The sequence below is a fragment of the Schistocerca cancellata genome, chromosome 3 (assembly GCF_023864275.1).
Source record: "Schistocerca cancellata isolate TAMUIC-IGC-003103 chromosome 3, iqSchCanc2.1, whole genome shotgun sequence".
Lineage (NCBI taxonomy): Eukaryota > Metazoa > Arthropoda > Insecta > Orthoptera > Acrididae > Schistocerca > Schistocerca cancellata.
In genome coordinates this window covers 641,217,446-641,233,813 of record NC_064628.1, presented here as the reverse complement: position 1 = coordinate 641,233,813, position 16,368 = coordinate 641,217,446, and the positions used below count along the sequence as shown (strand labels likewise).

General features: G+C 40.4%; 1 protein-coding gene across 1 annotated transcript in view; it reads right to left on the bottom strand.

The window, feature by feature from the left end:
* The window catches only part of LOC126175590 (GATOR complex protein WDR24), a 117,146-nt gene that overhangs the window by 17,425 nt on the left and 83,353 nt on the right, over positions 1-16,368 (bottom strand). The window contains exons 11-12 of the mRNA XM_049922452.1: positions 6,847-7,061; positions 3,185-3,424 (exon numbers count right to left, since the gene is read on the bottom strand). Coding sequence (XP_049778409.1) covers positions 3,185-3,424; positions 6,847-7,061 — 455 coding nt within the window. The remainder of the gene's footprint in view (positions 1-3,184; positions 3,425-6,846; positions 7,062-16,368) is intronic.

Genomic DNA, 16,368 nt, shown 5'->3' with positions numbered 1-16,368 from the left:
GAAGGGAGGGACCCAAGGGACCCCTTCCTGGAGAGAGGAACCGAAGAAGACTTAAGCTTCTCTGGCTGGAAAGTGGGGATTGCTGTCCCCAATCATTGGGGAGGGGGGGGGGAGGGTGTTGTTGCTCCTGAAGTAGGTGGAGCAGGAGCAACAGGGAGGAAAGTGCCCGCCAGCATCAAGGGGGCAGGTGGAGTCTGACGGATCAGAGAGCCAACTGTATGCGACGAAATGGGAGACGGTAGAACCAATGTCGCAGCAGCGGCATAGGTGGATGTCACAGGCGCAGGATGGAGTGTCTCATATTTCCGCTTAGCCTCAGTGTAGGACAGGTGGTCCAGGGTCTTATATTCCATTATCTTTTGTTCTTTCTGTAAAATCCTACAGTCTGGGGAGCAAGGGGAATGGTGTTCTCGACAATTAACACAGACGGGAGGTGGGGCACATGGAGTATCGGGATGCGAAGGACGTCCACAATCTTGACACGTGACGCCGGAAGTACATCGGGATGACATATGCCTAAACTTGCAGCATTTAAAACACCGCATCAGGGGAGAGATATATGGCTTCACATCACAGCGGTAAACCATCACCTTGACCTTTTCGGGAAAGGCGTCACCCTTGAAGGCCAAGATGAAGGCCGGATGAAGTGAACACCTCGTCATTCTAGGTTGGCACACAGTTCATCGTCAGACTGCAAAAGAAGATCCCTGTGGAATATAATACCCTGCACCATGTTTAAACTCTTATGGGGCGTGATGGTAACTGAAACATCCCCAAACTTGTCACAAGCGAGTAACCTTCGTGACTGGGCGGAGGACGCTGATTTGATCAAAACTGACCCAGAGCGCATTTTGGACAAGTCCTCCACCTCCCCAAACTTGTCCTGTAAATGTTCCACAAAAAACTGAGGTTTCGTTGACATAAATGATTTGCCATCACCCCGCGTACAGATGAGGTACCAGGGTAAATAACCTTCACTGCCATTTTTAGACATGCATTCCTCCCATGGAGTGGCCAGGGAGGGGAATGATCTTGGATCGTATTTCCTGCCGTTGAGGTTAGACCTCAATTGCTTAGAGACTGCTGGTGGAGGCCCACCAGCAAGAGATGATGTACCACACTTCATTACAGGTCATCCGCCCTGATGCCATCCACTCTGACCAAGGGCCCTCTCCATTGGCGCCACCCAGCCTCAGCAAGGGCCACCTGGCAGGATGGCCATTGCCAGGAGTCCCAATGCCCCACACAGATAGGCATCTACTCCTTGGCATATGTGGGGAGTTAACGGCACAGGCATCAGCAATCCCCGTGTTGTCACGGGGGCTACAACCAACAGGGTCCATGGTGCCCCTCACAACGGACTGGCTACCGTGCTGGATATTAGGTGCAAATAAGTCCATGGTCGTCGTCTCCACAGAAAACAACACTGCACAGTGCATGGCGGAAATCGCACCCAGGAATGTTTCCATGCCTAAGAGATGGTGAACGGGCGGGACTGCAATGCGACGACGAGAAAGCTGGCTACAAGTCTCAATGCACGATGGACACAGTGCACCATGTAAGGTGCCCTTTCCCAATTGGCTCGCTCTACGGAAGAATTTTGAAAGATGGAGGTCAAACCTGAGAGGGGACCATCACATAAAAACCAGAACGTGAGAGACTCCTTTTAGTCACCTCTTATGACAGGCAGGAATACCGTGGGACTATTCTAATCCCCAGATCCGCAGGGCGACCTACAGAAAAGTGTGAGCCAGATGGGTTTCTGAACTTCTAATAGATGAACACAAAAACAACAAATGGGAGTTGTACTGACTTTTCTTACTTGGTACAACAAAGATGGACAGGCATTTTTGAACTACATTGTTACTGGCAACAAGACCTCACTTTCACATAAAACTCTAGCAACAAAACACTAGTCAATGAAATGGCATCATTCATGGTCCCCAAAAAAGGCACACAAATTATGAACACACTAAAGGTTACAGCCACATTGATTTGGGACTGAAAATGCATCCTGCTCATCAACTTTCTGCCAAGAAGTGCGACTATGAATTCAGTGGCCTACTGTCAGACCTTCAACCGATTATGCCCTGCCATTCAAAACAAACAGCATGGCTTGTTTCCCAAGGGCATTATGTTTCTTTATAATATGGCTTCCCAACATTCTGTTGAAGGATTTTCTTCAGCAGTTTGCGTGAGGAGTTTTTGAACATCTGCCTTATAATACAAATTTTTCTTTGAGTGATTATTAACTTTATCCCAGACTGAAAGACTTTTTTGGCAGAAAGTACTACTGAAATGTTAAGGAAATGAACGAGGATGTTAATGACTGGTTCAACAATTTGGTGACAAATGTGTCTGCAGAAGGCACAGAAGGTTATTGAGTGCTACAACAAATGTTTAAATTTGATTGGCGACTATATAGAAAAATATCTAAGATAACAAAATAAGTAGTAAAATAAATTTTCTTTTATCATCTTGAATTCAAATATCTGTAAAAACAAATGTTCTTTACTTTCACAATGACCCTTGTATATGCTGTTATTAATCAACTGTACACATCATCCTCTATGGCACTAACAAAGTTGTCCCCCATGACTTATCATGTGCATATTACACACTATTTTTGGTACAGTTCCATTTCTGCGTATGTACTGTACAAGCATCATTTGTCCCTTGTTTGGAGATATTAATGAGGCTGTATGTTTATCTTTTACTTATCCTAGATTACTTATCCTTTATTACTTATCCTAGATTTTTCATTTCAAATTTTCAATCCTCTCTTGCATTTATTTAACTCTCTCTTGCCAAGAGCTTCCTTGGCAACTTCAATAAAAGATTTTTTATACTACTCCATCCAAGATCTACATTTTCAATGTTCCAAACTGACTGTGTGTATTCAGTCATTTTTGAAACATATAATTTGTACTTTCTTCCTGTAATATGTAAACTTTATTCATCTCAGGTCAGTTTTCATAAAGTTATCTGTGTAAATCATTTCAAACACGATTATTTGATTACTAAGTGTTAAAGTGTTTCTACTTTATCTTCTTTAAATTAATTTCAAACTTATAGACCATACTCTGCTGATCTACTACACCACATTCAATTATACTACAATAAGACATGCCATGATATGTGAAATACTGATATGGTGTGGCAATAATTTAGGTTGCAGTGATACCTAGAAGCCAAGTTTCTTGCTCAACTGTTGTCAACATGCTGGACAACTGACGACGAATTCTGTCACCTAAGACAGCTAGGACGCAGACTGCTGTCTGGACATCACCAAGCTCAGCATGATGTCGAAGTGCATCCACAACAATGGCTGATGGATCCAATGGCTGTGGCCGAGGCACATTGGGGACACTCAGAACAGGGTGTCCAGATGATTCTTCTGGCAGCAGCGGTCCAAGGACACCATCTGAGGTAACAAAAACAATGGGTATTGTATAAACAAAACTGTGTTGCTGTAGTTACATTTCAGCATGACACAATAAATAGCAAATATAACTTGATTCAATTATACAAATTCTAAAAAAGGAAGTTTTAAATTTTAGTAGTTCTCATCTATTCAAGCAAAAACATCAAACAGATGAAGTCACTAATTCCAGAGAAGCATGTAGTTCAATACTCTATTTAGGTGCTTTTGAAACTGGTATGGAACTTTTAAGTTTAAATAAATGTCAAATGCAAAAACTAGTTTTCTGCATAGCAAGAAAAATGATCATAGGCAAAAATGGTGTATATTAGTATTTAGCCTGAAGATACAGAAAGTGGCATGTTACAGCAAAACAGATACTACTTTATAAATAATATAATTAAAATTAAAAGCAACATATTAATTTCATACATATATATCTTTGTGTGTATTACACAGTATAGCTATTAACATATGGGCAGAATTGGTGGAAAAAAAAAAGAAAAGAAAAGAAAGAAATGAACATCTTTTATAACTAAATACCTTTTGCTGGTTCAAGAGAATATAAGAAGGTAACACATTCAACATTACAATGAAGAAATAACTTGGAATTTCTAACCGATGGAGAGAGATAGCAAAAGCTGGAAACAAAAAACAATTGTATTTTTAAATGTAGCCCAGTATCCCATCTGCTTTTATATTTGAAATTATATGTAATATTGTATTACATGTGATGTTTCTATACATGCTTTTGATTAATATCACATCTACATCTTGAATCCTGCTTTCAGTTTTGTCCTCTCATTACCTGGGTGCCCCATCAATAGGGGAAAATGAGTATCTGGTAACTGCAACAGAAGAAGCTCTTGTATTACAGATGCATTTTCTATAGGTCACACACTGTTCTATGACACGTAAACACTCCTGAACCTGGCTCATAATTTCCTTGTGTATGGGTCCATCTACAAGTACAGATCAATAAACAGCGAAGTCTGGTTTATAATGAAGAGTACATGAAACTTCAATTGCTTCATCTCTCATGATAAACTCTTATCTATAGCTTAGTAAGTTTTTAGAAACCTATCATGTCCAAGGCATAAGGTTCCATTAATAGAGCATGGCCAAAATAAAACTGATCTAAAAAAGTTTTTTTGGTATTTCATGACAATGTAATCTAAAAAACAAAAAGTGAAGAAGTACTGGGACATTTTGGCAGATGAGATCTGCCTTAGAATGAAATTTTCACTCTGCAATGGAGTGTGCGCTGATTTGAAACTTCCTGGAAGATTAAAACTGTGTATCGGACCAAGACTCAAACTCAGGACCTTTGCCTTTCACGGGCAAGTGCTCTACCAACTCAGCTACCCAGGCCCGACTCTCACCCTGTCCTCACAATTTTACTTCCGCCAGTACCTCATCTCCTACCTTTCAAACTTGACAGAAGGTCTCCTGCAAAACTTGCAGGAGTAGCACTACTGGAAGTAAGTTCACTTTCTGTGAAGTTTGGAAGATAGGAGACGAGGTAATGGTGGAAGTAAAATTGTGAGGATGGGGCATGAGTCATGCTTGGGTAGCTCAGTTGCTAGAGCACTTGCCCACGAAAGGCAAAGGACCCGAGTTCGAGTCTTGGTCAGCACACAGTTTTAATCTGCCATGAAGTTTCAAATCACTGCACACTCCGCTACAGAGTGAAAATTTCATTCTTGAAACATCCCCTAGACTGATGTTAAGCCATGTCTCTGCAATATCCTTGCTAGTCCTGCAAGCTTTGCAGGAGAACTCCCGTGAAGTTTGGAAGATAGAAGACGAGGTATTGGCGGAAGTAAAATTGTGAGGATGGGGTGTGAGTCGTACTTGGGTAGCTCAGTTGGTAGAGCACTTGCCTGTGAAAAGCAAAGCTCCCGAATTCAAGTCTCGGTCCGGCACACAGTTTTAATCTACCAGGAAGTTTCAAGATCTGCCTTAGTTTACCCAGTTATGTGACTTCACAGAATACTATGCACCATGAAATCCAATTTTATTTTTGTCTCATTGTAGCTTACAGCATATTGCTTAGCAGTAATATAACTATTTTCTTGGTATACGAGGGTCGTCCGCAAGTAAGTTCCATTTCTATATCTATCTGCGGCAGCGCTATGATCGCAGTTCCGAGCATGCACAGTAGTTACTCTGACTCAAGGAGAAGACATGTATGCCATTTTCAGATTGCTGCTGCCGACGTGTGCTTTGTAGTGCTTCTTTATAATGTCAGCCGTAATTGAAAATGCCGCCGCGTGTGAAATCAGATCTGTGATTCGTTTTCTAAATGCAAAGAAAGTTAAACCAAAGGAAATTTATTGGCAAACCTGTGAGGTTTGTGGGCGAAATGCTAGTAGTGATTCAATGGTTAGAAGATGAGTCAGACTGTTCAATGAAGGATGTGATCAAGTGCACAATGAAGGACGAAGTGGATGCCCGTCTGTGGTTATTAATGAACTGGTTCACAAAACTGAAGGGAAGATTAAGCACAACCATAAGTTTACACTTAGTGCCCTTGCTATGAAAGTTCCGCAAATCTCACGATCACTAATTCATGAAACTGTTACTAAAACACTGAAATTTTGAAGTATTTGTTCATGTTGGGTACCCAAAATTCTTACTGAACAACACAAAAAACAATGGGTAGGCAGTGCACTTCAGTTTTTGACACGTTACAATGAAGAAAGCAATGGGTTTCATGTCTCGGATGGTCACGGGGATGAAACTTGGGTATCGTACAACACCCCTGAAACAAAACAGCAATTAATGCACCATTTTATGGGACAGAAAAGGAAATTTGATGATTGATTTCTTACCATGAGGCCAAACAATCAATGCACATGGTTACTGCGAGACCATTAAGAAATTGCACCGTGAAATACAGAACAAGCGCTGAGGATTTCTGTCAAAAGGTGGTGTTTTTTTCCACAATAATACCAGACCTCACATGGCAAGTGTGACCAAACAACTCTTATGGCAATTTCACTGGGACGAGTTTGATCATCCTCCGTACAGCCCAGACCTCGCTCCTAGTGACTTTCATCTCTTCTTACACCTAAAATCTGTCCTTGGTGGTCAACATTTCAATGATTATGATGATGATGATGATGATGATGATCTGAAAGAACATGTTACCACATGGTTGAATACATGAAGAATACTATGAAGAAGGCATACAAAAACTTGTGCCGCGCTATGACAAGTGCCTACAAAATTTTGGAAGCTATGTAGAAAAGTGGTTTAACAGTTATAGATTTTTGTCCAATAAATATTTTTTCTGTATCTGTACACGTTTGTTGTATATAATCAAATGGACCTTACTTTGTGGACATACCTCGTATTACAAAATTGTAGGTGATTAATAAAATATACAACTTTGCATAGTTTAGAACAAAAATGTTCCATACCTAAATTTTCTGTTGGAGAGTGATTAGGAAATTGTTCCGGTGGAGGTGAGCGATCTTGAATTTCATGCCGGACCTGGAACGCTTCATTTGGTAGTGTCCAATCTTGCTGCCCAACCATGGTATTGCTAGTCAACTGTTCAAAATCTAATAATGCCAGCTCACCCTCACCAAAGAAAAAGTCTCCTTGAGATGGTGTGAGAGCCGAGAAAGCAGCCCTGTAAATCAAAGACAACAGAAAAAAATATTTCTCACAACTGCTAGAGCTCTTTCTCAAAAGATAGACTTTTGATACAACATATACGTATGGTAGTTTTTTGCCTTTGGCAATACGTCTGAAGCTTGAAAATGGTGCAGAGTGGTGCTTTAAACCTCTAATGTGTTGTGACCAAGGCAATGAATATATCAGGCTGCTCACATCTGATATACGAAACTAGTCAAATAAATCAATTAATATCCTACCTAATTCCAATCATTTGAAATGCTTTGTTGCTCCAGCAATCCGTGATAAATTGCTACTAGCAAGACAGCAAGTTCTCTCATATTATCTACACAGAATTTGACAGGCACTGCATCAGGTCTAGTCACTGTTCCTCTGTTGAATGATTTTAGCTCATTTTCTATTCTGCAAGGATTTGTCTCAATAGCAGTCACTTTGGGGTCTGCGCAATGACTGAAAGCACGAACTTGCTTAACAAAACAATTGCAGATGACAGAATTCACTATTTTGACCGTCACTGTGCCATATTCTGTTTTGGTGTAAATGATCACTAAGTGACTGAACACACATATGACTTGAGTCTGTATACTGACATTACATAAAAGAAAACCACTTGGGAATTTTGTCAGAGCCATAAATAGAATTTTACTTTCAAATTCATCGTATGCTTCTCAATTTCCTACACTTTATTATTTGGTTTCAATCTGTTTTTTATTTGTCAAAAGGCTTTCAATTCATTTTCTCAGCTCCTGTAGCAGCTTTCTATGTGTATCAGTGGCTCTTTCTCATCCCTCATGTCCTTCTTCGGCACACACATGTTAAAACATTGGTACAAATCTACTGAATGTTTGTTCTATTTATTGGCCTTTAGCTTGTGTTGTACAGTCACCTTATTTATACAGCTAAATAGAAGGTTGGTTGATTTCAAACAATGGAAAAATCCAGGATGGTATGTAAGAATATTATGAAAAGGAATGTTGCTACTCACCATATAATGGAGATGTTGAGTCACCGATAGGCACAACAAAAAGACTGTCACAAATAAACTATCGGCCAGCAAGGCCTTCGTAGCTTCAGTTGCCAGAGACTGCAGTCATGTGTGTGTGAGTTGGGTTTGTATGAGCGTGTGCATTTGTCTGTTTCCTATTTTAACAAAATCTTTGCTGGCCAAAAGTATATTTGTGGCAGTCTTTTTGTTGTAATTATCTGTGACTCAGCATCTTTGCTATAGGTTGATTAATTTGTTGCATATAATTAATATTATTGATGTTTGATACATGAACTGCATTTTGTGATGTTAAATGTGAACAGATGTAGCAACAGTATATTGCAAGGTGTTTCAAAAGATTTGACCTTCTTTACAAAAACAATAAAGGGGCTCCATGATGTGCAATCTGCACAAAACAAGAAGAGAAAATTAGGGTTTAAGTTTCCATAGACAATGAGGTTTTTAGAGACAGTTTGCAAGCTCAGACTGGACAAGAATAGAAATGGAAGTAGCCACTGTCCTAAACAAAGAAATCATCAATCTTGAGCCGGCCAGTGTGGCCAAGCGGTTCTAGGTGCTACAGTCTGGAACCGCACGACTGCTACGGTCGCAGGTTCGAATCCTGCCTCAGGCATGGATGTGTGTGATGTCCTTAGTTTAGTTAGGTTTAAGTAGTTCTAAGGGACTGATGGCCTCAGAAGTGAAGTCCCATAGTGCTCAGAACCATTTGAGCCATCAATCTTGCTTTAGGGAAACCACTGAAAAATTGGGTGGCTAAACAGATATTTGTAATCTGCCCTCTCTAAACACAAGCCCAATACATTAACTACTGTATGTAAGCCAAAAAGATTCCTTTACTGATACATTAATCCCAACTTTCTATCTTCATCCAACAGCTTACAAACACACAGCATTCCAAAACATGATCCACTGTCTCCTTTCCATCCCCATGTCCAAAGAAGTCTATGAATTAAAATCTGACATTGTTGGTAACATTTTCAACTAAAAAGGTGAAAAAGTACACCAGATCCTTGTTGTAACCAAAGAACAATTTCTCTGAGTCATCAGTCTTCTGACTGGTTTGACACAGCCTGTCATGATTCCTCTCCTATGCCAACCTTTTCAAGTCAGAGTAGAACTTGCACCCTACGTCCTCAATTATTTGCCGCATGTACGTCCTCAATTATTTGCCTCATGTATTCCAATCTCTGTCTTGCTCTTAAGGTTTTACCCTCTACAGCTCCCTCTAGTACCATGTACATTATCTCCTGATGGCTTCACAGATACCCTATCAACCTGTCCCTTCTTCTTGTCAGTGTTTTCCACATGTTCCTTTCCTCGCCAATTCTGCGGAGAACCTCCTCATTCCTTACCTTATCAGTCCACCTAATTTTCAACATTCTTCTGTAGCACCAATATGAAAGGCTTCGATTCTTTTCTGTTGTGGTTTTCCCACAGTCCATGTCTCATTATCATACAATGCTGTGCTCAAAATATTGTCCCAGAATTTTCTTCCTTAAACAAAGACCTACATTTGATACTAGTAGACTTTTCTTGGTCAGGAATGCCTCTCCTACCAGTTATAGTCTGCTTTTCAAGTTCTCCTTGCTCCATTCGACATGGGTTATCTTGCTGCCTAAGTCGGACACTTCCTTAACTTCCTGTACTTCGTGATCGCCAGTTGTAATGTGAAGTTTCTCATTGTTCTCATTTCTACTACTTCTCATTGCCTTGGTCTTTCTTTGATTTACTCACAATCCAATTCTGTACTCATTAGACTGTTCATCTCATTCAATACATCTTGCAATTCTTCTTCATTTTCACTGTGGATAGTAATGTCATGAGTGAATCTTATCACTGATATCCTTTCACCCTGAATTTTAATTCCACTTCTATTGTTTCCCTGATCGCTTCTTTGATGTACAGTTTGAACAGTGCTGGTGAAAGACTGCACCCCTGCCTTACACCCTTTTTAATCTGAGCACTTTGTTCTTTGTCTTCCAGTCTTATTTTCCCTCTTGGTACTTGTACATATCGTATGTTACCTGCATTTCCTACAACTTACCCCTATTTTTCTCAGATTTTTGAACACCTTGGACCATTATACATTATCAAAAGCTTTTTCCAAGTTGACAAATCCTATGAACGTGTCTTGATTTTTCTTCAGTCTTGCTTCTACTATCAACAGCAATGTCAGAACTGCCTCTCTGGTGTCTTTACCTTTCCTAAAGCCAAACTGATCATCAACTAACATATCCTCAGTTTTCTTTTCCATTCTTGTGTACATTATACTTGTCAGAAACTTGGATGCATGGGCTGTTAAGCTGATTGCTTGATAATTCTCACACTTGTCAGCTCTTGCAATCTTTGGAACTGTGTGGATGATATTTTTTCCAAACATCAGATGGAACATCACCAGTCTCGTACATTCTACACACCAATGTGAATAGTTGTTTTGTTGCCATTTCCCCCCAGTGATTTTAGATATTCTGATGGAATCCTTTCTGCCTTATTTGATCTTGAGTCTACCAAAGTTCTTTAAAATTTTGATTCTAATTCCAGATCTCCTATCTCTTCCCTGTTGACTCCTGTTTCTTCTTCTATCACGTAATCAGACAAGTCTTCCACTTTGTAGAGGCCTTCCATACACTCCATCCACCTATCCGCTTGCTCCTCTGAATTTAACAGTGGAATTCCCATTGAACTCTTTATGTTACCACCCTTGCTTTTAATTTCACTGAAGGTTGTTTTAACTTTCCTATATGCTGAATCCATCCCTCCAACAATCATTTCTTTATCAATGTCTTCACATTTTTCATGCACCAATTTTGCATTAGCTCTCGGGCACTTCCTATTTATTTCATTCCTTAGTGACTTGTATTTTTGAATTTCTCTGAACATTTTTATACTTCCTTCTTTGGTCAATCAGTTGTAGTATTTCATTTGTTATCCAAGGTTTCTTTGCAGTTGCCTTCCTTGTACCTAAGGTTTCTTTGCAGTTGCCTTCTTTGTACCTACAATTTTGTTGCCAAGTTTTGTGTTTGCCCTCTTTAGAGACGTCCATTCCTCTTCAGCTGTAGTGCCTACTGAGCTATTCATCATCACAGTGACTATAGTCTCAGAGAATTTCATTTCTTAGTACTGTTGTATCCAACTTCTTTGGGTACTGATTCTTCTTGACTAGTCTCTTCAACTTCAGCCTACTCTTCATCATTACTAAATTGTGATCTGAGTCTATATCTGCTCCTGCGTAAGCCTTACAATCCAATATCTGATTTTGGAATCTCACCTGACCATAATGTAAAGTAACTGAAATCTTTCTGTATCTTCTGGCCGTTTCCAAGTATACCTCCTCCTCCTGTGATTCTTGAACACAGCATTCACTATTACTAACTGATATTTACTGCAGAACTCAATTAGTCTTTCGCCTCTCTCATTTCTGCTACCAGCCCATACTGTCCAGTAACTCTTTCTTCAACTCCCTCCCCTAAAATCCTCCATGACTACTATATTTTCATCTCTCCTTACGGACTGAATTAGCTGTTCAACATCCTCATATACTTTCATTATTTCTTCATCATCTGCATGCGACGTCGGCCTATATACCAGAACTACGGCTGTCAGTATTGATTTGCTGCTGATTCTGATGAGAATAACTATCAATGAACCATTCACAGTAACTCTCTCTCTGTTCTACCTTCATATTCATAATGAATCCTATTCCTGTGATACAATTTTCTGCAGCTGCTGATATTACTCTGTACTCCTCTGACTGGAAATCCTTGTCTTCCTTCTATTCCACTTCACTGACCTGCACTATATCTAGACTGAGTCCCAGCATTTTCCTACCAAGTTCAAATTTCTGACATTCCATGCCCCAACTTGTAGAACATTATCCTTTTGTTGGTTATTCAATCTTTTTCTCATGGTCACCTCCCCCTTGGCAGTCTCCTCCCGGAGATCCAGACGGGGAACTATTATGGACTCTTTTGCCAATGGACCATGGTACACAAAACATGTCAGAACACTGTTGCAGTAGCAACAAAAAAAGCATGCCAAATTCAGAAGAACACAAAATTCCCAAGACTGGCTAAGTTTCATGGAAGCTCAAAATTTAATGCGGGCGTCAATGCGAGATGCTGTTAACAGTTTCCACAATGAAATATTGTCTCAAAATATGGTAGAAAACCCAAAGAGATTCTGGTCGTATGTAAAGTACACTAGTGGCAAAAAACAGTCAATACCATCACTGTGCGATAGCGATGGAAATGTTACCGATGATGGTGCCACTAAAGCGGAGTTACTAAATACAGTGTTCCATAATTCCTTCACGAAAGAAGATGAAGTAAATATTCCAGAATTCGAAACCAGGGACATAAAAGTAGGTATCTTAGATGTTGCAAAACAACTCAAATCACTTAAGAAAGGCAAGTCTTCCGGTCCAGATGGTATACCAGCCAGGTTCCTTTCAGAGTATGCACACACAATAACGCCTTTCTTAGCAATCACATACATTCGCTCACTTGACGAAATGTCTGTTCCTAAAGACTGGGAAGTAGCACAGGTCACACCAATATTAAAGGAAGGAAATAGGAGTAACCCATTGAATTACAGACCCATATCACTGACCTCAATTTGCAGTAGGATTTTTGGAGCATATACTGTACTCTAACATTATGAATCACCTTGAAGAAAATGACTTATTGATACATAACCAACACGGATTCAGAAAATATCATTCTTGTGCAACACAGCTAGCTCTTTATTCCCATGAAGTAATGAGTTCTGTCGACAAGGGATCTCAGATCAATTCCATATTCCTAGATTTCCAGAAGGCTTTTGACACCGTTCCTCACAAGCGACTATTAATCAAATTGCATGCATATGGAGTATTGTCTCAGTTGTGTGACTGGATTTGTGATTTCCTCTCAGAGAGGTCACAGTTAGTAGTGATAGACGGTAAATCATCGAGTAGAACAGAAGTGATATCTGGCATTCCGCAAAGTAGTGTCATAGGCTCTCTGCTGTTCCTGATTTATATAAATGATCTAGGTGATAATCTGAGCAGCTCCCTTAGATTGTTTGCAGGTGACGCTGTAATTTACTGTCTAGTAAAATCATCAGACAATCAATTCCAATTACAAAATGATCTAGAAACAATTTCTGTATGGTGTGAAAAGTGGCAATTAGCACTAAACAAAGAAAAGTGCGAGGTCATCCACATGGGTACTCAAAGAAATTCGATAAATTTTGGGTATACGATAAATCGCACAAATCTAAGGGCTGTCAATTCGACTAAATACCTAGGAATTACAATTACGAGCAACTTAAATTGGAAAGATCACAGAAATAATATTGTGTGGAAGGTGAAACAAAGGCTGCGCTTTGTTGGCAGAACACTTAGAAGATGTGACAAACACACTAAAGAGACAGCCTACATTACACTTGTCTGTCCTCTGTTGGAATGTTGCTGCATGGTATGGGATCCTTACCAGGTAGGAGAACATCGAAAAAGTGCAGAGAAGGGCAGCTGCTTTCGTGTTAAAGAGCAATAGGGGTGAGAGTGTCACTGATATGATACGCGAGTTGGGGTGGCAGTCACTGAAACAAAGGCAGCTTTCTTTGCGGTGAGACCTATTTAGGAAATTTGAATCACTAACTTTCTCTTCTGAATGCAAAAATATTTTGTTAACACCCACTTACATAGGGAGAAATGATCATCATGATAAAATAAGAGAAATCAGAGCTTGGACGGAAAGATTTAGGTGTTCCTTTTTCCCATATGCCGTTCGGGAGTGGAATGGTAGAGAAGTAGTATGAAAATGGTTTGATGAACCCTCTGCCAGGCACTTAAGTGTGAATTTTAGAGTAACCATGTATATGTAGACGTAGATGTTTCACCTGTAGATACACATTGCATCTTTTCATGTGTGGTGTCGTGCGTACAGACTGTTAATAATATTTACCAAAATGAGTGAAGAAACTGTAACTGGACCTTTCAGTGACTTAGTATCAACTTTCATGTTACTTCTACAATATAACAATCTGGTCGGTAGACACACAAACAAACACAAACATACACACAAAATTCGAGCTTTCGCAACCAACGGCTGCTTCGTCAGGAAAGAGGGAAGGAGAGGGAAAGACAAAAGGATGTAGGTTTTAAGGGAGAAGAACCACAAAAGTGCCCCACTTGTGACAGGATACTTTACGGGACTGGATCAGACTCTGAATGTGGCTCTCCAGCAGGGATACGACTTCCTCAAATCCTGCCCTGAAATGAGATCCATCCTTTATGAAATCCTCCCCACTCCACCAAGAGTGTCTTTCCGCCGTCCACCTAACCTTCATAACCTCTTAGTTCATCTCTATGAAATCCCCAAACCACCTTCCCTACCCTCTGGCTCCTACCCTTGTAACCGCCCCCGGTGTAAAACCTGTCGCATGCACCCTCACACCACCACTTACTCCAATCCTGTAACCCGGAAGCTGTACACGATCAAAGGCAGAGCCACGTGTGAAAGCACCCACGTGATTTACCAACTGACCTGCCTACACTGTGACGCATTCTATGTGGGAATGACCAGCAACAAACTGTCCATTCGCATAAATGGACACAGTGTTTGTTGGTAATGAGGATCACCCTGTGGCTAAACATGCCTTGGTGCACGGCCAGCACAACTTGGCACAGTGTTACGCCGTCCGGGGTATCTGGATACTTCCCACTAACACCAACCTATCCGAACTCCGGAGATGGGAACTTGCCTTTCAATATATCCTCTCTTCCCGTTATCCACCAGGCCTCAATCTCCGCTAATTTCAAGTTGCCGCCACTCATACCTCACCTGTCATTCAACAACATCTTTGCCTCTGCACTTCCGCCTCGACTGACATCTCTGCTCAAACTCTTTGCCTTTTAATATGCCTGCTTGAGTCTGTATATGTGTGGATGGATATGTGTGTGTGTGCGAGTGTATACCCGTCCTTTTTTCCCCCTAAGGTAAGTCTTTCCGCTCCCGGGATTGGAATGACTCCTTACCCTCTCCCTTAAACCCACATCCTTTCTTCTTTCCCTCTTTTCCGACGAAGCAGCCGTTGGTTGTGAAAGCTAGAATTTTGTGTGTATGTTTGTGTTTGTTTGTGTGTCTATCGACCTGCCAGCACTTTCTTTTGGTAAGTCACATCATCTTTGTTTTTAGATATATTTTTCCCACGTGGAATGTTTCCCTCTATTATATTCATATCATTAATTTGAACCCAACAATTACGATTGTTATTGTCACTGTTGCATTTCGAAATCTTTTCTGTCGTCTTATTTTCTCTTCCTGTTTTTGCCAGTAGTTTCACTTTGTATTCACCTTCTCCTTTTTACCGTTATCTACTATACAACTTTATCCCGCCTATATATACTCAATAATACGTAACCCACTTCCAAACCATAACCAAAAAAATTTTTCTTTCCACTTTCAACACTACCGCTGCTACAAAATCCACCGTTTCTAGTTCACAAACAGTTCCTTTCACCTATTAAACAACCATTTCGGCTAGTTCTAATAACTTTTGCTATATTTCCATTTCTGTTTTTTCCCACATCACTGATAATTTTCAGCCGCTTCCCACAGGTTTTAACATCATTATTTCTTCGTCAGACAATTGTTAGCCTCATTTTCATAATCTGCCACCACAAAACCACTCCTTTTAATACATTTACATGCAGTTTTTCGAAATTTTCCCAAATTTCTCCATCCTTTAACGTGTTTTGGCGGCAACACAACCACCAACCTTTGTACACTTCGTTGTCTACCAAACCCAAGTTCATCACAGGATCAACATAGCCCAGCTTTAACCAACACTTTTTCGCCTTTTTACACACCAGATCTCCAGTTACTCTCTAGTTCACCTTTATCTCTCCCCATATATTTTTACTTTCATTTTCATTTCAGCCTAATGTTACACTTTCCAGCTTCTAATACCATGTCACCCTCACAACACCCCCACAACGACCCCTTAAGATTTATTTACATTCCCTCTGCAAACATGCCTTCGCCCTAGCCAGATTACGCTCCCACATTTTATTTTCTCAGGCTTGTCTGACATTTGGCATTACCCCCAAAGGCCTCACACTTAAAGTTCCCATCTCTGGCTGCAACCCTTCTTTCCATCAGTTCCAAACTGAACAATCCATTGCCCTCACCCACCTAATCCTTCACCTACACATCAACTCAGCCAATGAACACACCCGTCAACTCCTATCCTTAATAAAAGTCCTCAATCTTTCCTCTCCCACATCCACACCGGCTGTTCAGAGCATCCTCCT